Source organism: Gymnoscopelus braueri (assembly GCF_963280865.1).
Source record: "Gymnoscopelus braueri genome assembly, chromosome: 2".
In the NCBI taxonomy this organism is placed as follows: Eukaryota; Metazoa; Chordata; class Actinopteri; order Myctophiformes; family Myctophidae; genus Gymnoscopelus; species Gymnoscopelus braueri.
The window spans coordinates 47,255,734-47,282,531 of record NC_137604.1 but is presented as its reverse complement, the minus strand read 5'-3'; the positions used below and the strand labels follow the sequence as shown (position 1 = coordinate 47,282,531).

The window sequence follows — 26,798 nt, the reverse complement described above, 5'->3', positions numbered from 1 at the left end:
TCATTATGCAGAATGTCCCATTTCACAAGTTATCGTATGTCAAAAATGTACAAAAAAATCTTTTGAAAATAGCAGATCTACAAGCTCACAACACGTTGCATCGGTGTTGTGAGCTTGTAGCCAAAGTTTAAATAGGGCTGAAGTGGTTGATGTATGTTTTGTAATAATAATCAAAATCTACAAAGTAACTAGTAACTAATGTTTTCAAATAATTGCAGTGGAGTAAAAGTAAAATATTTGCCTCTGAGATGTATAGTGGAGTAGAAGTAAAAGTACTGAAAATTGGAAATACTCCAGTAAAGTAAAAATACCTCAAAATTGTACTAAAAAAGTGCAGTACTTGAGTTAATGTATAGTTACTTTACACCACTGACAGTCTACTCAAGTATTCAAAAGTACAAATTACGAAGTACATTTTCTTTTTAATATCAGTGCATTGACGTAATTTAACATTTCCAAAAAATAATAATAATAGATAAATAGAATAAAATGCATTTTCAGAAATAGGGCATAATAGCCTACTTTTGTAACTTTGGGTCCCAAAAGTCCCTTCCAAGAAATGCAGTGTGTATAGTCAAAAGTACAATATTTCTATTTGAAATGTAGCAAGTGAAAGTTGCGTGCTTGCCAAAACAAAACAAAAAACCCCAGAAAGTACTAAGCATAACATTACTCAAGTAAATGTATTTAGTTACTGTTCACCACTGGGCATATTCAGTCAAGTCCACTAGGCTACTGTGCTTCAGTTGTTTTATATCAGATAAGCAGATCATTAACCAGTAATACATCTCTTAAGTATTTAATATGCCCAAGATAAATTTCCCCAAGGGACAAAGGAACATTGAACCTTGAACTTGAACCTTAAGCTCGATTAATTAGCTTGTTCCTCTTCGTGTAGGCTACTTCAGGATCATTAGGTTGTCAGTAATTCAAAATCCAAGCGAAAATGTAAAATAACTCGGTAAAATACATTTATTGACAAAAAAGTTTGGTTTTCCTTAATCTGTCCTTTTAATTTTACACACAAAAATATCAAAATACTTTACAGGGCATTCCATCTTAATATTGTCAAATTCCTCTAGATCAATTCTCTCAAATTACACTGTACAATGACAATGCCTATGTCATATTTTAAAATTCAGAGGTCATTTAATTTAATTTAATTTATTTCAGGGAACAATGCATTTTAAATCTATGCATAGTCATTACTTGGTATTTAGCAACAGATTGAGACTTCACTGCATTTCATGCAATTCATATCCCGTAACTCGTTCTCCATCACACGTCATTCAGAGCCAGGTGCTTAAACATGTTGTAAATACATAAAAGAAGATACACAATACAACATTCATAACATGGATTATCTTGGTTACCCAAACTTCAAAGCTTAAAAATGTGTCTTTACACAAACATATTGAAGTATACAACTTTTACTCAAAACAAAATTGAAAAGGTACTAAAAAAAAAAAGATTTACAATTGGGCCAAATGCCCCAGTGCAACAGGAGAAAGAACCCCCTTCAAAATCCTTCAAAGTACTTTCAATCAATCTCTTGGATATGTTTTTGTCTACATCAGTGGTTCTCAACCTGTGGGCCGAGCCCACTGGTGGGCCGCAAGGGTATTACAAGTGGGCCCCCAACTAACTGGCAAAACACTAAGATTTTAATCTTAATATAATAATAATAATAAAACATTAATAACGTATTTTGTTTTTTCTTTAAACCCTAAAAACATGTTTTCATAGTGATACCAATAAGAACTTAAAACATACTACATTAGCTCCATTGATACAAGTCGGAACACAATCAATATTGATTGATAATTAAAATAAGCATGCTCTGGAAAACATCTGACCACTTTAAAGGAGTAGTTCACCCAAAAAATGATTTATTTTCTATCAATTGCACACCCCATGAAGCCTTGAATTCATGGATTTCTTTTTGTTTTTGTTGCATTCCTAAGCTAATAAATTGATTCCCTTCTCCTACCGGCTAGTGTATCCGGTAGGAGACACAAAGTAGATTATTTGTGTCTCCTACCGGAAATACACCCGGTCATCAAATTATTGGCTCAGGAATGCCACAAAAACAAAAATAAATCCATGAATTCAAGGCTTCATAGGGTGTGCAATTGATAGAAAATAAGTATTTTTTTGGGTGAACTCCTCCTTTAACACGGTACCCTATGCTTTCAAGATGTTCAAGTGGGCCCTGATCCAGAAAAGGTTGAGAACCACTGGTCTAGATTTTGCCTCCCTTGTGCAACAACTCATAAGGACATACTTGGTCAATTACAGACCTCCAAGTAGAGGTCTCGTCAGTATTCAGGCTTATGGGTTGTCAACATAATAAACATTCTCCTTCAGTCATTGCTACAGTATTTTTTCACCAACTAAGTTCCTTGAATGTCCTTAATGACACCTACAGTAACTACGAAATAGAACAATCTATAGTCCTCAGATATCACATGTATGGGAGATCACGTTAGAGATCGCAAACAGAAATGTCAAAAGTATTTGAGTGCTAAAGGAACAAAGGAGAAAAAAAAAAGACAAAATAATTCCCTATTGTGAAAGCCATAGGACATTGCGAGTGGCATTTCTTAGCCGACGAGCTTAATAAAAGGATCACATTGTAAAGTGGATGCGCATTAGAAGGAAAGAGAAGCTTATCAGAGTTCATGAGTTGGCTTGTATGTACTGAATTGGGCTTTAATAGCCCTGCAGTAAAGGCCAACATGGTGCACAGTAATCACATTGGCATTCTACTATCTTACCACAACTGAGCTTCAGTATTTAATACATTATATTGACAGCAATTTAATAATAATAATAATAATAATAATAATAATATTACTGCTGTCTCAGGAAAGTTGAAATGTATGCTAAGAATGTCTCATATGACACCTTTAAGTAGGCCTTACTGTTTGAGGTTCAATAAAACATTGTTTCTCAGCTTTTAAAAAGCACAAATAAACAAAACACAATGCATCTTAAGACAGGATTACAATACAAAATAATTTGACACTTTAGTTATCACTACAGTTAATCACATGTTGCAACTGTTGAAATTATCATTATTACCTATCAAAAGTATAAATGGATTTAGGAAGAGTGCTTTCACTTAACTAAGTCCTCCATATACCGCGTATAAAACACTATCAAAGTAAGAAAACAAGAGAATAAGCCTTTGGGCTCTTGATATTGTCTGTATATCTAGCGTCATTAAGGCATTAACTATCCAGTATTGCTAAAAGAACTAGTTGCCAGGAAAGAAAAGAAAGTTTATGTATGAGAGGAACATAAAAAAAAGAATACGAAAAAAAAAAGAACACTTCACGATAGAGTGCAAAATACTCAGACCAAAAACTTGTCAGTCCCTAGTGGCCCATTAAGTACCAATAATCCATATAAGGTACTGTGTTGATGGCTAATTTGCACTGATAGCTACTAATATGCAAAGTGCACATTGGCTTAGGAAATACAATTAATGTCTTACTTCCAAATGTTTGGTTTAGTCTGCTTAATCTCGGTAGCAACAGGTAGGATATAAAATTCTCTATAAATTCTCAGAGGGGATGGATGTTGAATAATAAAGAAGATTAAAGTTGATACTCAACTTTAAACTGCTTATGCCAGTCTCTAATGGAGCAATAGGACCATTCTTTGAGTTCTGTGCCACCTTTAAATGAGTTATTACTTTAGAATATTCTTTGGGGTCTTTTGTTTTCCATTATTTGTCAATATATGTCAATAAGGGAGAACAAGAACCAAGAGCAAACTGATGTAATGACCCATAATATATGACTGACTGACATATGTCACAAATGGTGACATCATCATTAATATTTACATAACACATGGGTGCTAATATGAGGCTGCGACATATTGAAGATTTTAATTAAATTAGGGACGGAGAAAATTAAACAAATACAAAAAATGAAGGAAGACAACTGAGGTTTCAAGAGGCGGAAGAAGTCTGTGATTATAATTGTCGTCAGAGAGGAAAACAATGGACGGAAATATTTATTCAACCAAGGGGCAAATAAAAAATGGGTCAGTGATCGAGTACTTAAAAAAAGACACAAAAGAAACACAGACCTTAATTTTACCAGAGTTCAAACAGGACTCACTCCAGAATCCTGCATATTATGTTCAGGGATAAGCAAAAGCTCTGGCCCTGCCAACACAAGCAGCCCCATTGGTCGGGTTAACAAATTAGTGCAATTTCATTAGAGACCACTGTATTAATGTTCTCTGAAAGCTGCCTACACAAAAGAAAAAATCCTATGAGAAGAATCTCTGATATAAAGAATTCCCAGACATGAAAAACAGCTACACATTTAAGTCTGTTCCAATATACATTCATAAAAGAGGGTGTAAGAGAGAGAGAGATGACAGAGAGAAAGACAATTCAAAAGTCTTAGATATAAGATTAATGTTGACCTCGGTTCTTGATAGGGCAGCTTCGTTCCAATGACGTTCAATGACTGTGTTCCTGATGTTAGCCACTTCAAGCAAGATATGTTAGCCGTTTTTGTCTCCACCCTTTTCTCCTGCAGCCTGAAAGCAAAAATACAGACCTTTTCTCTTAAAAAATCCAAACTGCTCTTTTTCCCGCCCCCCCGGGATTTGGCGCAGTAATATTAACATTTTTCAAAATGACTCACGCCAGGCTTGTGAAGTGCAGTCTCCTGCAGGCCAAAGAGGGGGTTTCCTTGGCCACCATGCAGGGGTGATGCTGTTGCTGAGGACAGCAGGTTGGGTGACTGGGCTATTAAGGCTGAGGTTGGGGTGGAGGTGAGTGCTCCCGCCAGCGTGAGGCGCTGTAGCTCCCTTTGTCTCTGTTGCTGTAGCATCTGGTATACAACCACCTGCTGCTCCTGATAGAAGGGGGAAAATACAGACGCTTAACACAACAACAAATAAAGCAGTCCGACCGTTAAAAGTTTAATCCATTGGCCAGCTACATAAGATCATTATTGTGGAAATGTAAGTCAGGTGATAGGGATAATATAGGATAGGATAAGGGGCTAGTAAGTTTACCAGTCACAGTCAAATCTTTGGCTGGTTAAGTCTGGTGTTAATTTAACACCCTCATCACATTATCGACATACACCATTAACTGTGTAGTTCTAACAATCAATTCAAGCCATTGCACCAATGGCAAAAATGCCCCAAAAAAAGAAAGAAAAATAAACAAGAAAAACCTAGGAGGCATTTAAAGAAGTGAAAAGAAGTGATATTAACACAGTATAATATTTCATTACAGGAGTAAAGTTCTGTGAGGTGAGGAACTGCTGGAGCTGTTGTTGTTGCTGCTGGAGAAGGAGCTGCTTCTGTTGCTCTGATAGCAAAGAGGACCTGGCAGGAGAGGGGAACACCCTTATTAACACACACACCAGACAATGATCAGACAGAAACAACACCACCACCATCCCACTAAACACAGGGTTCCAATAAAAGCGGTCACCTGGCAGACATAATGCCAAAGCACACAATATGCTGTTATTAAACTGTGTGACTAGGCATCAGCTGTTCAAATGAATCAATGCTTTGTACTGGAGAGTCTCATCATACAGATGATCTTAAAACCACTGAAACCCCACGCCATACTACGGCTGGGCAATTAACCGGAAATACTGTACATCAAAACCAATATTTAGAGACCAATAACCGACTTTTAACCAAAAAATCTAGAAGCAAGGTTTTTCTTATATATCAACGAATCGCCGCTAGAAATTGTAATACATTGTTTATAATCGATTAAATCCATTAGTCTGATTAAATACATAACCCTGTATTATACTTCGTTGTACAATGGTGGCGTACAAAATAGTGAAAATAGAAGATCTACAGTTTGAAATAATCGTGATATTGATTTGATATTTAACAGAACTGAATTCTATCGTTACAATGTGTTCTGTGAGAAAAAAACTACTACCCTACATACATAAATAAATAAATAAATAAATGCGATTGCTATTAAAACGTGTACTTGTATTTTATTTCTCTATGTATGTATTATTATTTTTATCAGGCCTGTTCACCATGCTGTTAGAATTAGTAGTGAATCACTGGAATATCTGCTGGCAAACTACCATGGACTTTACCATCAAGGAGAAACAGACTGAGAACTTTCTAAAAAAGACTGAAGTTGCTTTAGATTAGGATCCCTCTCCTCTGGACTGAATAGCCCACAACATAATGAGTGTTAAAAATACTTGAAATTGACTAATTTAATGTAATGTGATGCCCAATATGCCTGCCTGTTCTAAAATATGACCTGCCTGTTCTAAAAACGAAAAAGAATAAAAATAAAGTAAAAAAAAACAAAACGTTGACATCTTAATGGAATAAGACTGCTAGCGTACATACGGGCTCACGCTCTTAGGTAGCTGAAGACCCTGTGCCAATGCCTGGGGGTTGAGAGGTGGAGGCTGGGGCCGGAGCGCGGGCAGCGCAGGCTGCGAGGCGTTCTGTACGGGCGACTGGATCACTCCGTTCAGACTTCCCAGCAAGCCGTTCATGTTCAGCTGAGGACTTCCTGCCAGGGAGGCCATGAGCCCGCCCATCACCGGCAGGGCGGAGCCGCAGGCCTGGCCGATGGTTCCCAGGCCGTCGCTCAAACCACGACCCAATCCATTCAGCAGGGGCTGGCCAAAAGAGGCGGGGCTCTGCTGCGGAGGCGGGGTGCTCTGGAAGGAGAGAGAGGAGCTGCTACGGGACGGACTACCAGAGTGGAGCTCCTATACACAACGAAAGAACCAAGAATTAGTTATATTTCGCTAAGTGACTACATATCAGGTATGTACTACATACCTGTATGTAATACATACAAGTATAAAACTATTCAAACCCTGCCAATACTAATATTGGCAGGGCTTGAATAGTTTTATACCTGTATGTATGCTATAATAATAATGGCCAGGTTTCCCAAACGACTTTGAGCTCAGACGCAGCCTAGAAGCTGCGTGAGAGCCTCCACGCACCTGCGCAGTAGCAACCCCGCCACGATCTATCTTCATTAGTAGCAGCTGTGTGTGCTCTACGTGGTATCTAAACTGGCTTCAGGAGGCACCATCGTCGCAGGTTCTCATTACGTGTGTGCTAAAACTACATTCGCGAGACAGCATAGACGTAAAGACCTCCTGGACGAAGTCTACGTAAATCCGACGTAAACTACGTAGGGCTGTCATACGCTACACTGCAGTTTAAACACCCTTTGCGAAAGTGAAATGGATCATAAAAATACCAGAGCCAACTGTCAGATGTCCTGAAGCAGTCCACTCCAAATACAACTTTTGAATAATATATTTATGAATGAAATTACAGTGGTGAGTTGACATCTGCAAGTTAAATAAAACACTAAAGTGTCCCCATTATGCAAGTAAATTAAATATACTTAAAATACCAAAAGGAATGCAGAATGTCCCATTTCCCAAAATTAATATGTATTAAAATCTTTTGAAAATAGCAAATCTACAAGCTTGTGAAGCGTTGTGAGCTTGTAGATCTGCTAGTTTCAAAAGATTTTTTAACCATTCATAAAAATGTTGAGCGCAACAGCTGTCACTTTGTGAGAGGAACTGGGGACTTTCATCATAACGTTTAACTATAAAACTTCGAAATTTAGGAAACATGTTTAGCTCAGCATCATTTATATACCTTTAGTGAACTTGCCATATGCTTAATATTTTTATCAGACGATCGGATCATCCGTGAGAGTACAATTTGTAAACTTCGGGTTCATGCATAAAGGACTAAGCAGCGCAGCCCTGGTTCAGAGCGTTAGTGTGTTCCCTCTAACGCCCTGGAAGACCCCTCGCTCTGCGATTGTACAAGGAATTCCGCTGCCCTGCGAGTGCTCAAGAGTAGTAAAAATAAACAAAACCATTTCGCTACTCACCAAAGCAAAGGCTGTTTTGTGTTGTTGAAAGTCTATTTTCGGAGGTGGGAAGCCTCTCAGCACCCCAACTACTCTGTAAAATACACTTTTTGGGCAGCAAATAAAATATGTCAGCGAGACGGAAATTATTTTTATTTACTCCACAGTGCCCTCTACAGATCTGTAGGATTGAACTTACCATTAACCAAAATCTGTAGAGGGCACTGTGGAGTAAATAAAAATAATTTCCGTCTCGCTGACATATTTTATTTTCTGCCCAAAAAGTGTATTTTACAGAGTAGGTGGGGTGCTGAGAGGCTTCCCACCTCCGAGAATAGACTTTCAACAACACAAAACGAGAAAGGGCGTGCAAAAGACCTGGCTATCGAGCTCAGGCTTATTAGCATGACTGGTAACGTGTCGTGCTGGCGAGTGGGAGTTTCGGGTTCAATCCCAGCTCACTGCTTCCCTAAATATGCATGGATCCGGTGTTTATAAATTCTAGTAAATTCCGATCATCTCATAAGAGGTGACAGAGCCAACTGTCAGATGTCCTGAAGCAGTCCACTCTAAATACAACGTTTGAATATATTTATGCATTAAATTACATCTACAAGCTTAAGAGGCGTTGTGAGCTTGCAATCTGCTATTTAAAAAAATATATTTATACATATTAAACTTGGGAAATGGGACATTCTGCGTCCTTTTTTAAAAATATATATTTAGGGGCTTTTTTGCCTTTATTTGGACAGGACAATAGACTGACAGGAAAAGGGGAGAGAGACACAGTAAGGTCGTCGGTACTAGAGTCGAACCCGCGACAGCTATCTTGATGGATTCCCATATTGTGTGACATGCGCCTAGACCGCTAGGCTAGTGGACGACCCATACTGAAAGCTGTTACTTTTGGTAATTCTTTTTTTTTTCATATACATTTATATCTTGCAGACGTCAGCTGTCACTTTGTGAGGGGAACTGGGGTCTTACGTCCTTTAGTTAACTTGGCTTGCTTAATATTTTTATGTGTGTGTGTGTGTGTGTGTGTGTGTGAGAGAGAGAGAGAGAGAGAGTGTGTGTGTGTGTGTGTGTGTGTGTGTGTGTGTGTGTGTGTGTGTGTGTGTGTGGTCGGTCGGTCGGTCTTTTCATAGATCTATTTCGCTACGATGGGTGTTACTACCGCCCCAGGTCGCTAGTAACAAACTGCTCCGTAGGAGAGCACTGCAGGGCTACGCCTCTCGCAGAAGTAGGAGGAGAGTAGGATACGCCATTCTGTCTCCCAAATGTAGTTTTAGCAGACACGCAACGCCGTGGACGTGGGAAGCGATTGCACGTTGGGCAGAACCAGCTGCTACTAATGAGGGTAGAGCGTTGGTTTCGCCGGGTCCCAGGCTCTTACGCAGGCTGCGTAGGCAGCGCATGAGCTGAAATCTACGTGGCTGCTATGGTACTGCGCAGATTGTGTGGACACACGTAAGACCCGTCGTAGAACCTGCGCAGATGCTCAACGCAGCATCTCTACGAATCTCGTTGGGAAACGCGGCCAATAATAATAATAATATAATAATAATAATAGTTATTGTTTATTTGTACAGACCACTTTTAAAATAGAATTACATTACAACAAGCAATATAATTGTAAAATAAAATAATATATATATTTCCACATGTGTATATATGTGTATAATAATAATAATTGTAAGAATACTGATCAATAATTAAGGGATGCATGCAGGGATCTTACCTCAGATGAGGTTACAAAGGAGGCGTCATTCAGGTAGCAGCTTTTGGATAGGGGACTCTTGTTTAGAGGGTCTAAAGAAAAGAGGCGCAAACACCCGTTACAGAGAGTACCATTATCATCTGGGGTTGCAGTATTCTGTCACATTACATATTATTTTGTGTCTCTTGAAGATAGATTTTACACTTCTTGGTGGAGGGCTGGACTGTTGTATCACATCAAAAAGTTATGGTGGCCCTAACTTTAAGTATAGAGAGCCAGCGGATAAAATGGTAATTTAATGGTAATGGTGGACTGCATTTATATAGCGCTTTTTCTAGTCTTTACGACCATTAAATTGTGCTTTACATAACATACTTCACATTCACTGCAACGGTAGAACACTGTTACACATTACGTGTTACAGATTACAGACAGATGGCGGAGGTAGCCATGCAATACACCAACCTACTCATCTAGAGCAGTTATGTGATTCAGTATCTTGCTCAAGGACACTTCGACACGCAGCCAGGAGAATCCAGGGATCGAACCGTGATTTTTTTTTTACCACTATCTGTGGGTTGAAATTTCCAGAAAACGAATTAATTACTCCCTGGAATCCTTTGGATTTGACAAATATTATGTTTAGGTCCAAATTTGGACTCCAGGCTTCAGTGAAGGTGGTTCTGCTTTCATGTATATCTTTGAAATGCTAATGAAGTGTAGAATATGACCTAGGGTTGAGGAGAGGAAGCTGATCTGGGTGGTGTGCATGGAGCCCTGGGCGCAAAAGGCTTGTGGAGGGAAGGGTACGGCCATCTCCACATTGAGCAGCTGCAGACGTTCCTTTTTTGCCGTCAGGCTGAGGATCTGGTCCTGGAGCCGTTGGTTCTCCTGCTGCAGTGAGTGTAGAGACTGGAGCATGTCCACAACTAGACATGAGACAGAGAGAAAGATTTAAAGGTAGATTTAAGGACCATACTACTGGTGTTCTGACATGCTTCATTTAGTCTATGACTTGTGAATTACTTGACATTACTGCTGATGGTTTTCCCAAGCATACCATGGTTTGTTTTTATTTTTGAGGAAGCCATTGGATTCTATTAATTTCAGTACATTATGTAAATCAACTTGAGGAGACTTGAAACTTGCTTGAGATGGGTAATCCTGATCCAACACAGTAAATATGTTGTTTATTTTTGGTCTAAATTATCCATCATCCATCCATCATCTAGAGAAAATCCTACACATATGATATATACATATACACATACATTTAAATGTACCACTGTAACCTATGAAAGTCCAGTCATTACTGCATCTGAACACCACATGCACAGTCTTTCTTTTTCAATAGAAAATAGAAATAAGATGAAATAAAACATAATCTATTGAGTCTACCACCAATGAATTGTTGATGGACTTGATTGTTCGTTCGATTTAGGTCCTACAACCTACAAAGCGTGTCATTGTATAATAATGCAATTACAGCTGAACCACATAATGTATTCTGACATGTTTTTCAAATGGATTCTTTATGGAGCTGTCAGTGAGACACGCCTGACATCAAGAAGCTAGGTGAGACGTGTTCCCCAGTAGCTGGAGGGGACAGCAGCTATTTAAAACCAGAATCTCTCTCTCTCTTCTCTTTTCCAGAGGAGGTGAAGTGGAGAAGGCCAGTAAGAGTTGACGGTACTATTCATACAGATGAAGTGAGCCAACAAAAGTGGAACTAAGTGATTTGGCTTAAGAGGAAAAGGAAACGATACACAGTGAATAAATATAATCAAACGGAGAAGCATTATTGTCATGGTTTACATTATGCCGTGGCTGCTTTGAAACACTGTCCTCAGTGTGCTGTCTCTCATTGGGGCTGTTTTTTTGTTCACAACAGTGTCCTGGAATATATGCATATATGTCTGAATAGCTCCAAGCACTGCATTCAGTGTCACAAAGAGTAGACTTAAACCAAAGCAGGTGGAGAAAAACACACCACAGCAAACAGCATAATGATAGACCCAGCCACAGCAGAGAGAGAAGCTGTCTGTTATGTACTCATGACCCAGACATTGCCCAACGCCCCCCGCCTCCACAAAACCCAAAATGAGAACAACTGCAAATTTCCCCAGAATCACAGACAGGCCCGAATGGATTCTGCAGACATGCTTAATTTTCGGTGCACAGAGAACACTCACTATTGACGCCCATCTCTCCGTTTCCGTGTTTCTCTAACAGGAGCTCAATATGGGAGCTGGCTGCGGGGATGTTCTCTGGACGAACCCCTGGACCCCCCCCATCCCTCGGGTCGAACAGCAGAGGAAGACAGCTCATGGGAGACCTGGAGGCCAGAGCAGGGAAGAAGAAAGGGTCAGTGGGTTGGACTTGTCTACACCCAGAGTGGGAAACGAACTACCCTCAGTCACAAATAAAAAAATACTGTTAATTTTGGCTCTTGAATGTTAGGTTTTTGTAATCTACAAGTTTGGCCTGCGAGTGAGTTCAGGCAGACACACTCGGGTCACTAGCAGCTGACCAATTTTGTGGTCTATTGCAGTGGTTCTCAACCTTTGGGTCGGGACCCCACATGATTTTGAGGGGGTCCCAGATGACAATTTAAGGACTTTTAAGACCCTTTTAATACTTTAAAAAAAAGACTATACGAACTGGTCAAACATTGGCCAAATTGTCAAATAATATAAGAAATTGTCATTCTTTTTTTAAATAGCCTAATAATTTAATCTACAAGCTCACAATGCCTCACAATGCGTGGCGTTGTGAGCTTGTAGATCAGCTATTTTTCACAATATTTATCTGTGGAACCGAGTCAAACAAAATGTGATGCCTCAACTCCTACAATTCCAAGTGCTTGTCAGGGTGGGGGGTCCCCAGTTCAAATATGATTATTTTGGGGGTCACGGCCTGAAAAGGTTGAGAACCACAGGTCTATTGCTCTGTTGCTCCTCTTGCTGTCCCACACCATCGCCGCTGTTGGAATGTGATTCTTTGCTCCAACCACCTCCCCAGCTTTCCCCTGTGGGTTCTAAAATGTCTGTCCTCAAGGAGCATTGTGTGTAGTAAAGCCTGAATGCCAAGATCAAATCAAATATTCACACCTGCATTTTATACTAGTACAAATGTTTTCTCTGAAGAGAAAATGGTTTTCTCTTCAGAGATTTAGCTACATTTTATATAGATAATTTCAATCTATTTGGCTGAAAAAGTGAAATCCCTGCACTAACCAATGTGGTAGTACCTTTGATAAGAGCGTTATCTAAACATCACCTCAGAAATGTAAAGAAATACTCTGATTGCCAAATAAAAGGGTAAAGAATTAAGCTTACTGTGATGATAGGCTCTCTCTCGGCGAGTTCCCATGACACGGGAAGCGACAGTCATCGAGGTCAGATTCTAGGAGGGGAGAGAGAGGTTGTGGTGTTACTGTACATGTGGTCTTAAAGGTATCATGACATTCATTTTCACTTTTTTTATTTTCAATGTTTTATTTGGGGTTTTATGACCTCAATTACACCCAAAAAACCTGAACTTAGAACATTCAGTGGATTTTCTGTGGTCTGGGGTTTTCTGGATAATTAGGCTGAAAAGTAATCTGAGCTTGGCCCTTCGACAGTGAGGTCACAGTCGATTAATCCCGCCCACTCTCCTCCTCGCCCCTCCCCTCCCCTATCCTTTCCTTTGGGGGGGGCGGAGCAGAGGCGATGATTGACAGGCAAAATCCCTCACCAGCGACACCCGCAGGCAAAGATTTATTTTTTCATTGCAGTTGAAAAGGCTTTAGAAATGTGAGAGAAAAACACCTGCCATGGATCACTGGAATGGAATTTTCACTTAAAACTTTTTGTACACTTTTGAAGGACCAGGACAAAGACTTTGAATGTGGTGTAAAAGTGAATGTCATTAAACCTTTAAGTGTGTCTATGTTGAATTGTAACAACAAACGTGTGTAAGTAACCAGAAGCAAACGCTATGTGTCTCTCGTAACCCGGGTTCGATTTGCTGGGGGATGGGGGTATCCATGCCTCTGCTTTTCATATCCCCCTCTTGGTCATTCATTTTTATGGCCAGTGGGGATATGTTTTATCTATTTCTGCTCCGACTGAATTAAATACATGTATTTCCTTTTGGGAAATGTCATCTGATGTGGTTGATATTATGTTTGATAATACAACAATTTAACAATTTAATTAAAACAAAAAAGTATGTTAACCTAGTCAAAATTGTATTTTATTTTATCTTTTCAAAAACAAAATAGCAGATCTACAAGATATGTCGTACGAATAAGCATATAGGGCTTAAGTGGTTAAGAAAATGCCTTTTTTTATGAACCCTGTTCATACCTGGCAGTGAGGTCTGGGCTTGGCTCAGTAGTGGTGGCAGTGTAGGGGCTGTGGAGAGACAACTGCCAAAAGGCTGAGTGGAAGTCAGGCTATAGGAAGAACTGGAACAAGGGAAGGGAACCTATGAGACAAGACAAGACAACAGAATATAACTGGCAGGGAAACTTCAGTTAGCTGGTATATAGCTTCGAGAAAAGTTTAATTTCCAACTCAGACTTCCACCATTTCAAAATATGTGACAGCTAGCTAGACCTATACTCTATCTAGTCCGAATTAATTATTCACTACTGTTTAATTTGTTATCTATCAAGAGCCATTTACTAATAATGTTATAACATTAAAGCTGCATTGTGTCATATGTGGAGTTGTGGACAGTATTTTTTTTTAAACAACCTCACATGCACTCAGACAGACTACAGCAGACCAAAGCAAGACAAACTTAGGTACTTCCAGTAGGCTATTTCAGGTTTGTCATCATGCCAAGTGAAGAGATAGATTGTTTAACCCATTAAGACCTGGAGCGCATCTGTGTCACTTTAGATTTCTTTGGCTATTCAAAAATAGCAGATCTACAAGCTCTAGAACATAGCTACGAGCTTGTAGATCTGCTATTTTTTTTAAATCGTATATTTTTTTCCGAAAACCTGTTAGGATTTAGAAAATGTTTAGAAGCGGCTTCAGGTCTTAATGGGTTAAATATCTAGCAATGAAACTGGTAACTACAGAGAGGCTGGAGGCAGAGGAGGCTTTACTTTTTTTTTTTTTTTGCATGAATATTCATTCAGCTGAAATATTTAGAAGAAACTTGCACTGGAAAATCCATCATTACACAGTAGAGGAAAGCATGGGTATGAGAGGTGGCGAGCCAATTTTAAAGAGCGAGGGAGGTGTCAAGATGTTTCATCACATCTCTAAGGAGCCCCAGACAGGGGAGCAGGATTTCGACAACATGCTTTAGAGAGGAGGGGGGGAAATAACATGGATGTTCAGCGCATGTACATATTCACAAGTTGCATTGCCTCAATAAAACCTTCATACAGCGCATACTAGGCTATTTTCAGGCCTTGCGGCAATCATGATGAGAGTCCAAAAGCCCTGCTGCTAGCAGCTCCTATAAACTTTGTTGCTCGTTACACCCAATCAGAACAAAGTCGTGAGAAATTCAGACCAATATAATTGCCATCCTTGGAGCTCCTCGCTCACTAATGGTCTGGAGACGAAAATCTGAATGTTTCATCCTACCTAGTAGATATTATGTTGAGTGCGAATTTAACATTCTGGCCTGCGACACAGGCAAGGTCACTCAGAGTTCATCCTCTGGGGAGCATAAAGGTGATCAAAACATTCCGTGCCATGTAGTTTTCGAGATATGTTGTTAGGGAATAAAGTTTTGGACAGACCACCCAACCAACCAATGGAATGACATTGCCATCCTTAGCTAGAAATACCACACAATGCACCTTTATGTAGAATTGGAATATCATGGAATGATCATTTTTCTAATATCAAGCAAAGGCAACTAGGACACTTTATTTCTCCTGAATAGATACAGTTGCATGTTGTAGAATAGAGGTTATTTATTCTCTGTACTTTGGAGTACCTGTGTATTTGAGAGAGAGTTGACTGAAGGAAGAGAGAGCGTGGAGACGTGACATGGAAGAAGTCCTGAGGACAGAGCGGTACTACACACACCACCACCTAGGGACAACGAAGTGCTACACACTCCTCCGCCTAGTGACAAAGGGGTGCTGCACAAACCCCCTCCTAATGTGAGAGGGTCCTTGAGACTGGAGTAGATGCCTAACAGAGAGAGAGAGAGAGAGAGAGAGAGAGAGAGAGAGAGAGAGAGAGAGAGAGAGAGAGAGGGGGGGGAAGAGAGAGAACTGTCATGTTTACAAAGATATAAGCAGCATGCAGCAGATGCGTGTAAATAGACACATGTACTTGAACACGCACAGCACAGCACACACAGGTCTGAGTCAGGTCTGAATCAGTCACCATCTAGGGCAGGAAATCTACCATCAATGTACTTGTGTGCAGTAAACTGCTAGCTAGGAAACTATCTTTAACTTTCAATACAGAGTTAAACAATGTTACAAATGCTTCTTGCTACTTGTCCAAGTAAGCCCGGTTGAAGCATATTAAGTCAAGGCAAGGCATGTTTATTTGTATAGGACATTTCTACAACAAAACGATTGCTTCACATTATTAAGACAACACATTACACATTGTAAAGGGACATTTGAAGACAATAAAAAATAGTTATTTAAGAGTTAACGACATTAACCCTAGCGTCCCTATTCTGGGGTGAACATTCAGTGAAAATAGCACATCTACAAGCTCACAACACGTTGCAATGCGACACACAGTGAGCTTGTAGATCGGCTATTTTCGCCGAAGAGATTTGGTGTAAAAAAGGGGCGGACCAAGTATACAGCCCTGGGGGACCCTGGTCAACTAAGTATATAGGGCTTGCGTGTAAGTGGTTGATAGTATAGAAAATAAGAATAGGCTAAAATAAAACAGATACAACATATAAGAATAAAATTTACAGTGCAGCACCTGTGTCCCCCTCCACCCTGCCTCCCACCCCTACCTTCTCCTGATTGTGCTGATTATTTTTAGATTTATTCCAAAGCTTTGGAATAGCCTACCCTTCTCTGTTATGTCTGCTCCTTCTTTGGACACATTTTAATCCAGACTAAAATATAGCTAAATATAACTAAAAAATAGCTTTTCCCCCTGGCCTTTGAATCTTTATTTCCCCCCTTTAATCGTTCTGAGTGTCATAAAGCCTTTGATCTTCTGCTCTGTGTTATTGACAGTGTGTAATTTTTTATGTTGTTTTAACTCCTATTCTGTACAACACAACAACAACTCGTTTTAATTGTGCTAATCCATTGTCAACTTGACAATGGAAAAAAACAATGTCAGATACTTCTGCTCTAAGATCTTAATTTAAATGGAACATGTAGTACTACTGATATAGGCTTTCCTGTTTAACTTGCCATGGGTAATGGAAAAGTTCACCAAATCTTCAACCAAGCTGCAAATAAACACCAAAGTGCAGCCAACCAGACAGTTACAGACTGTATACTGATACAATTTGTTTTCCGTGTGCAATACTTTTTTTTTCGAGCAGTACATGAGCACACAGGAAGCTAGAGGGCTACCACACACCCACGGTTAGACTCACCGGAGCCGAGCAGGGAGTTACCGCGGCCTGTAGAGAAACTGCCGGCAGAGGAGGAAGTAAAGGAGGAGGTGGAGGTGGTTGTCGGAGGCAGGGTGGAGGAGGGGAACGCAGGGTGCGGAATGGAGGAGGCGCTGGGATAGATGGAGGAGGTTAAGGCTGGAGGCAGAGGAGGAGGCGCCGCTGTGTGATGATGGTGGTGATGATGGTTCTCTTCCCGCCTTTCCCGATTTTTGCTCCCCCGGGGGCGGCCCGGACCGTGCCGACTCTTCTTGTTGCCGCGGTGCCTCCTCTCCCGGGGCAACGGCGGCGGGGGCGTGGCTTTGCCGCCCTCCTCCGGATCGGGCTCCTCCAGGATGGGGGGCGTGATCAGGTGCGAGGGCTTGCAGAGGGACTTGGAGGGTTTGTAGTCCCCCGACGAAGAGATCTTACGGACCTTGCTGCTGCTGCCGCCCAGCCCCGAGGAGGAGGTGATGCGCATGATGGACCCAAAGGTGGAGATGGTGACCTTGGTCTCAAAGGGGCTGGCGTTGCTCTCTGACCTGTCGTGACCCTGAGATGCTACATGGGGGCCATCGGCGGGGGTCAATGCCGGGGGCTTGTTGTGATATTTACTGTCCTCTTCCTCCTCCTCTTCCTCACGCTCCTCCTCTTCCTCGTTTTTTTCCACTTCCTTTTCGTCCCCCTCTTCGTCCTCCTGAACCGCCACTCTCCTGTGACGCTCCTTGCGCTCCTCGCCGCTGTGGTCCTCACCTCCTCGGTCGTGGTCACGTTCTAGGCGGGAAGACGATGAGAACTGGTGGAAGTCCTGCGTTGACGACAGGGAGCCGACCCCTAGAAAAACAACATGGACGTTAGTCCCAAAGATAAACATATTAGACAGCTAAACTCCTGGTAAAAACTCACCACTGTTCAAAAGGTCTTAAAGGGATATTTCACTTTCAAACCTGTTTGGGGTCATTTTAAGATCTACTTGGGCTTTTGTCCTGTCGGAGGCAAGGTGGAGGAGGGGAACGCAGGGTGTGGAATGGAGGAGGCGCTGGGATAGATGGAGGAGGAGGAGGCGCCGCTGTGTGATGATGGTGGTGATGATGGTTCTCTTCCCGCCTTTCTCGACTTACAGTAACAACCCCAGACAGTTGTTAAGTTGCTTGATTCAGTACTTAGATATTTGATATTCATTTTAACAGACACATCCCCCTTCATTGCGTGTCTGTTAAAATGAATATCAAATATCTAAATACTGAATCAAGCGACTTAAAAACTGTCTGAGGTGTTCACAAAAGCCTGAGTAGACGTTAAAATGACCCCAAACATGTTTGGAAGTGAAATATCCCTTTAACACATTAACCGCCAAGAACGTAGTCCTACGGTCCGTTAAATCCAACTGTTAAGCGCCGAGACCGTAGCCCTACGGTCCACGGTCTTTTCGCGCTATAATGTCCGGGTTCACTTTCGGATTTTTTTTGATCCACTTCCGTTTCCGGTTTGATGACCGGAAACGGAATTATTTGGGATCCGGTTTTGACGATCACGTCCGCTCCCATTCTACAGACGAAACTGAAACTCAATTCTCTTCCTGTAGTTTTTTCTCCTCGCATTTCACTGTTTAACGTAATCCGCTCTAACTACAACATGGATGCCCCGTTTGACACGTGATTTTCACTGGGAGATACGTTGAGATGTCGCGGATGTAAACAGACCGTTTACGGCTCAATCTTAAGGATTTTAACAAGATCTATGGCGACATGAAAAAAACAAAAAAACAACAAAAACACCTTGGCACTGGTGAGTACATTATGAGATTAACCTCTGGCGGTCGATGTGTTAAGTGGCTGTCTTGAAAATGAAAATGAAAAATTAAAAGGTCTAATGAGCTCCATGGGACAAGTTAGCTCATGCAGTGCCCCAAGATGCTATTCTGGCCTCATTTTGTTCTCCATTAGGTTACCTGTGTTGAATGGACTAGAGGAGCATGAGGATGAGGTGCAGCTCTTGCCAGTGCTTCCTGTTTTCTTGCTTCGATGACCTAGGCCATGAGAACTCAGCTTCTTGGGCTTTCCCTCACTGTCCTTGCTGCTATGGTGACTGGTGGGCAACTGCATCAACACAAACAGGGCATAGGAAAGAGAGACATTAAATAGCTCAGTCAGTAGAGCTCTCATCCTTTGGACCACAAGGTCATGAGTTTGATCCAGGGCACCGCCAACTCAACATACGAGTAGTACGGTTTGGGTGCAGCAAGTCATGCAGTAAGGACTGGGAGCTGATGGTAGGTGTTGCGTGCCACCTCAGCAATCCATCTCCCAGGGGTCTACGCATTGAAACGAGGATAGCTCTCAGCTGATACCGCCAATAAGCCTCTCTGACCTATTTACTTACTTACTAATATAATAATAGATGAAATAAGTATTGTTTATTTATTTATTTCAGGCCTAGCAAAATGTGGCTGGCAGGCCACCAATCATTCTCTTTCGTTATGCATTCTCTCTCTGTTCCTCTGGGTTGGCGGTTTCTACCTTGTCTATGCTGCTGGTCAACGAGGGGCCCAGGCTATCGGATGACTTCTTGTGACGCTCCTTTTGCCGCAACTTGTCCTTATGACTCTGAAAAGGTGTCAGTGCAAGGGACTGTTGTAAGGACACAGAGAGAACAAACACAGGTTCATCGTACCAAACTTAGAGAGGCATACAGATGGCTTGAATGAAAAATGTTCTCTCTCTCTCACACACACACACACACACACACACACACACACACACACACACACACACACACACACACACACACACACACACACACACACACACACACACACACACACACACACACACACACACACACACACACACACCTTTCTCGGTCTATGGTGGTGATGTTTGTCTTGTGAGGGAGAGCTGGAGCGACCCCTGGGGTGTCCAAAAGTGCCGGCTGTATTCTCACTGGAGCGCAACTTCTTCTGCTGAAGAAACAGAAGGTTAAGAAAATAATTACCAAAGGTATTGTTTTATCATTTGTAACATTTTGGTATGTAAAACATGAAAACGTATTCATTGAGTCTCTCTGCGTGTATTACAACCTACCATCTTGCTGTAATGGTGCTTGCAGTAGCCGCAGTATTTAACATTGTCAGCCTCAGGACCTTCTTCCTCGCACAGCAACCCAGCCATTTGAGCACTGCACAGGGCCAGAAAAGTGAAAAACCTCTCTCTCACACACGCACACACACACACACACACACACACACGCATACACATGCACACGCCTAGTACAGGTACACAACACACACACACACACACACATATGCGCGTGGACACAAAGAGTCTCTCCACCCATGTCTGTTCTGTCTGCACACAAAAACACAGACCACAGTTTCAGTAGACGCTTGGATGCATCTTTGGTAATCTGAGCGCTTTTGCCATTGATCATGCCAATGTGGATTAGGTGACAGCTCTACACACACAAATCAGATTTGGATCTCGCTGCTATCTGATCTTCAAGGTCTGATTTGGAGGAGGTCTGGTTTGCATTGTGAAAGGAATTTGACATTGTCTACATGTAATCTAGGAACAAAGCAGATGTGCAGTATATACAGTGCAAAACAATAGGGATTCCTTTTAAACAGATTCCTTTAAATGCAGACAGTGGTGGTGAGAGATAGGGCACATTTTCAGGGAAATATTTAGACTTGCAACAGCAAAACTGAAAAATGTGCGACACCACACGCACACACGCACACACACAAAAAACTAAATGCATACCAGGTGACATGAAAGGCCTGTCTGCAGCCCTGTCTGTTGCAGGTCATGCAGGCTCCGCAGGCAGCTTTACTCTCTCGGCCGTGGTCCTCACAGATATAACACGTCTAGTCAAGATGGAGAGAATGAAGAATAGAGGAAAAGAAGACATTAAAACATCAGATGCTGGAAAATAAAGACAAAGTAAAAAAAATAAAAAAACATCAGATGCTATGTTGAGACTGATGATTCAAACATGCACACACCAACGAAACTCTTCACTGACCTCATGATGTCGGTGAAGAGTTTTGTTGCTGTGTGTAGGCATGTCACAATTTTCGCCTGATTGCAATGATTTGACATAATCACAATTATTTTTGCATAATCGTCAGAATCGTACATTCTTCGGTATAAATTTATCTGTTGAAACATAGCCGATCTATAAGCTCACAACGCTTCGCATAGTGAGCTTGTAGATCAGCTATTTCCGTCATTTTTTAAACGTTTTGATTATTGGTACCGGTCATTGTCAGTCATTTCTGTGTGTAAGTTATTTGTCATATCTGCCCTGTGCTATTTTTGCTTACACAGCCTAAAAGGCAAACAGAAATGTAATTTTGATTTATATGTTCCTATGTTCAATGCCAAAAAACACGATTAAATCGTTAATCGCCATCATTTGTACGACAATTAATCGTCAACTAAAATGTCATGATCGAGGCAGCCCTAGGTGTGAAAGCTGTACATGTGGTACAGCGTTTGGTGTCCCTCTGCACTCCTTGCACCTTTCCTTGTGTCAATATGAGCGAAACCCTGCAAGCTGTCGCTTTGTTTCTGCACCAAAGTTCCAGAGACAAATACCTGTACATCTAATTAATGGTGTGTGTGTGTGTGTGTGTGTGTGTGTGTGTGTGTGTGTGTGTGTGTGTGTGTGTGTGTGTGTGTGTGTGTGTGTGTGCAAGTGTGTAGGACAATTTGTGAAACAATCCACTTGCACACGCACACGCACACACATACACACACACACACACACACACACACACACACACACACACACACACACACACACACACACACACACACACACACACACACACACACACACACATATGTGTATGTGTGCGTGTGCAAGTGGATTGTTTCACAAATTGTCCTAGATGGAGTTGGGCCTCATGACAAACACACCTTTCCCTGACTTCTACCGTCGTCATCTAATTTAATCTAATCTAATGCTGCACCACCTTGACTCTAGACTGTTTACACACCACACACACACACACTCGCGCACACACACACACTCGCGCACACACACACACACACACACACACACACACACACACACACACACACACACACACACACACACACACACACACACACACACACACACACACACACACACACACACACACACACACACACACACAAATGGTCGTGCCACTCAGACAACAAATGCATAAAAGAAAAAGAAAGTGGAATTCCTAAAAACATGCGCCAAAAAATATAAACACAAATAATTTGCACGCATGGATACACACAAGCACACACACACGCACACGCACGCGTACACACACACACATATACAGTTTTTGTACTTTTTGTACTCCCTCTGCCTCTCCTGAAGAGGGGGGTGGGTGGGGGTGCAGAAGAGGCCTAGCAACAGGTGCTGGACAAAGGAACAGCGGGCTCTTTACCTTCCTCCTTCAACACCCACTCTCTCTTTCTCCACCATTCCTTCGTCTTCTTCCCCCCCTCTACCCCACCACCAAGATGTCAACGATGTAATGAGAGGCCACAGAAACATCTATCCGGGTACATAAAAGAAAGTGTGCTTCTCAAGTTTTCACTGTCCATTGAAACGCTGTGTAGGAATGCAGGCGGCGCGTCTGGATGAATGGCTCTGACATTGCAAAGCTGCATGCAATTTACTGTAGCTGACACACACCAAATATCCTCAGTGTTACGGGTCCATTTTTATGATCTCAGAGTTAAATCAACACTGAGGATTTTACAGTGCAGTAATATGAGACCGGGCCCACATGGAGTCAGGCAAACTCTTGCATGCATACGTTTATGTGAATGTATACACTCACTCTCATGCACACGTGCTGTACATATATACTGTATATATGCATTGCATCCAGCCATACACACATGTACGCGTACAAACACAACCACAGCGACTGGCTCTTCACTCCAAAAAAGAAGCAATGTCTTTTTAGATGGGCATACAGTATATTGACCTACATTTGTATTGGCATTCAAAAATAGCCATTGCCACTAAATAAGACTTATAACGACGCGGCTCCCATGTGTATCTCGGACATCATGTGGTAAGTCTGTGACATCAGTCATCATCTATGACATATCTATAGTTGTATGATTACAAATTTGGGCAAGGTTTCAGCCTGATCTGACTGACACCCATTCTCTTCCATTATACAATTAAACTTAAATATTTAAAATATATAAACATGTGAGACAAGTGCTGCTATGCAGAGTAAAAAAAGTAGCCAACCCTAACCCTACCAGTGCTGGAAACATACCACCCTATCATCACAAAGTTATCAGTAGGCTACAATGGCCTGAAGCTCATTTGAAGATAAATGGTTCACTATTGTTAGCAGCACATAATACACAAACAGGAACTCTGTAATGTAATATGAAGTACATTACCTAGACTGCACTGCAGATGCCTAGCCTCTTTCTTTTACCCGAGACTAATGACACTGACATTGTGCCCCTTTGTATGGCTACACATAATTCAAAGTGATTCATCCCCACAGGTCAAAGAACACTGCAGGTTATTGATGCTTGAGCCACAGTCAGTACCTTGATGTATCTCTCATGTGGGACATACTGCAGGACGATGGGCTCCATGGTGAGAACGTTGGCAAACTGCACCTCAGGGATGTAGAGTGCACACACAACATGCGCCCAGCCTGACAGCAAGACAGGAGTTGGTTAGGGTCGAAGCATGCAATTACGGCACAATACACTCCTCCCTTTGACTGACATCTTGCCTTTATAACCATTGTGGACTTAAATGGACATTTCACTTTCAAACATGTCGTACTACCCTCCTAATACGTCAAGGGGGCCATGCTTTTATCGATTACGGTTTTATTTTATTTCTTTATTGTATTTATTTTTTTTTTTCATTTTCTGAAAGAATCATAAAAAATAAATGAAAAAAGTAATTGAAAAAACACGCATTAGGAGGGCAGTATGAGTCAGCAGAACCAAGGATGGGTGTTTTCAATGGGTTTGTATAGGAAGGGGGCGTGTCTGATAAAATGTCTAAATATCTAAATACTGAATCAAGCAACTTAGAAACTGTCTGGGGTGCTCACAAAAGCCTGAGTAGATGTTAAAATTACACCAATGTTTGAAAGTGAAATATCCCTTTCATAAGTGAAATCCGTAACGGAGCTTGAACCTAATTTCACATGGTTGGTTAGTCAATTTCATGGACAGACCAGGTCACCTCCATATGTTGTAAAACTTGGAACTTGGGAATGAGATGGAGCAACGTCCAGATATTTACCTCCACTGTCTGTCCTCTTGAGGGCACCATCTTTGTGGGGGCAAAGTTCACACCTCTGGGGGGGGGATTTAAGTTTTTATAGGCAAAAATGCAAATACATGAACATACAGTATATTTGTACATGAATTTTATATTTGAGGAGAATGCACAGCTCTCTATGAGCTTCAATAAACTATTGATGATAGTCGGCCTACTGATGTAATAAAGGCAATAGCTATATGGTATGTCTCTCGCATACATACTGTGGTGTGGTGCATATTAGAGATCATACTCACTACTCGTGCTGCTCTTTCCTGTGACTCACACTTTCGACAGAACCATGGCCCAGTGGGCACCTGGACTATGCCATAGCATGCTGTGAGATAACACACACACACACACACACACACACACACACACACACACACACACACACACACACACACACACACACACACACAGTATAATATTTTGTGTGTGTTTTATTTATTTATTTGTCATCAACAAATATTTAAAAAGAACAGTGTCAGCTTTACAGGTGCCTTCAATGTAATGATCCATAGCCTTATTATAGGCCTACATCTATTCAAAGATTATTTGGAGAAGACACTGAATGCTACTTGGGTGTGTTTTGGTTTTAAAACATTTATAATAATGAAACATCTGGTCTCCAGAAAATAACAGGAACTGGGATCAGTGAGTTAAACCGGTAGACTACAATCTAAGAGTAGCTTGATAATAATTCCAGACGCTCTTTTTTTCATTTTTGAAACCAAGCCTATTTGAAAAAGGGAAGAGAAATTAAATATGATATACATAATAAGGTAATAACTCCCTTAGTAGTAAAACAGCAGTGAAAGCATGTGGACAACACGCTGTAGCTAAATGTTAGAAAATGAGAAGAGGCCCTCGCTAGTGTTCGTAGCAGATGCTAACGGTCCGAGCCTATAACTAAACTTTGTACAGAAAAGCCCATGATACGGAATAGCAGAACCTCAGTTGTCGGCGCCACAAGGCTTGATTAATATACTTCATTGCGCAGCGGCGTCGCTCGCCGACAAGGACTGCTGATCTACAAGCGAACAACGCGTCGCGTTGTTCGTTTGTAGATCAGTCCTTGTCGGCGAGCGGCACCGTAGTACCACGGGAGCATCATCTGATTCATCTCCCATGGTACTACGGCGTCGCTCGCCGACAAGGACTGATCTACAAGCGAACATCAACACGCGATGTTCGCTTGTAGATCAGTCTATGTCGGCAAGGGACGCCGTGTGTCTATCTATAGTAGTACCACGTCGGGAGCATGAATAATTCGGGGCTTTGAAGGCTTGATCGGTGTCATTCTCTCCACCACTCCCCCTCCCACACACACATAAACACTACAGACACACGCCAACACGCACGTAGGCAGGGAAGCGCATGCACCACACACACACACACACACACACACACACACACACACACACACACACACACACACACACACACACACACACACACACACACACACACACACACACACACACACACACACACACACACACACACACACACACACACACACCACATCCCCTCTCTAGTACACTGGTTCCCAAACCTTTTAGCTCGAGACCCAAAAGAGAAATGTGTCGTTCGTTTCCCCAGACCAAAGCTAGTGAAAATAGCCGCCACCAGCTTTAATATATGGAATTTCTTTGATTTTATTTGTATTTATTCATGAAATTATTCTTTAAAAAAAATCTTGAAAATAAAAATAACAATGAAAAACAAAATGTAGGAAACAAAAAAAAATAACGGGATATTTACTCAGTCGTGACCCATAAAAAAATGTGTCCGCGACCCACAAATGGGTCCCGACCCAGTGTTTGGGAAACAGTGCTCTAGCAGAGGCTACACACACCACCAGAGATCAGACACTAGATCAGTGCGGGGTCGTTAGTTACATTGTAACAACATTATTACAACAGCCAGCATATGTATCGTTTACCTTGGTGCACCGCGACGCTGCAGCCGTGTCCGTCACAGTACACGAGCGGGTTCTCCGCCCAGCCGCGCTCGTCAGAACACACGCAGCAACCGCCAACCATTTCCCGCATGCTGCTCCCATATGATATTATTATTATTAACTCAGCCCCCCGCGCGACGGACGACGTAGACGCGTCAAGTAGTCCCCGCCGGCCTTAACAACGTCGTAGCAGCAAACATGGTCGTCGTTTTGTTGTCGTTGGTGGTTGCGTGGTGTCTGTGCCGCGACAAGCACGGCGAGTCCCCGTCTCTCCCCCCCACCACCCAAAAAAAAAGAATCTCGGCGTGGGGTTCTGTTCTGTTCTGTTCTGTTGTGTTCTGTTCTGATACGGCTAGTTTTCCGTGATGTCCTCCTCC

The 26,798-nt window shown here is 41.8% G+C and overlaps 1 protein-coding gene across 3 annotated transcripts; it reads right to left on the bottom strand.

Annotated features, from left to right (window-relative positions):
* On the bottom strand, positions 1-26,798 carry LOC308076838 (protein AF-17-like). 3 transcript variants are annotated; one of them, XM_080417340.1, is made up of 20 exons: positions 26,404-26,798; positions 24,713-24,792; positions 24,438-24,492; positions 23,723-23,832; positions 20,915-21,018; positions 20,237-20,330; positions 20,008-20,115; positions 19,673-19,759; positions 19,105-19,252; positions 17,157-17,987; positions 15,561-15,760; positions 13,961-14,081; positions 12,947-13,013; positions 11,801-11,943; positions 10,340-10,537; positions 9,630-9,700; positions 6,379-6,749; positions 5,271-5,364; positions 4,671-4,883; positions 1-4,563 (listed from the first exon to the last, which is right to left on the bottom strand). In XM_080417340.1, the coding sequence occupies exons 1-20, from the start codon at positions 26,510-26,512 to the stop codon at positions 4,528-4,530; spliced, it is 3,240 nt and encodes a 1,079-aa protein (XP_080273466.1). In that variant the 5' UTR covers positions 26,513-26,798; the 3' UTR covers positions 1-4,527. The 3 variants fall into 3 exon arrangements, with proteins under 3 accessions (XP_080273466.1, XP_080273464.1, XP_080273465.1); XM_080417338.1 differs by having other exon boundaries at positions 2-4,563; positions 19,673-19,783; XM_080417339.1 differs by having other exon boundaries at positions 2-4,563; positions 19,673-19,783; positions 20,008-20,112.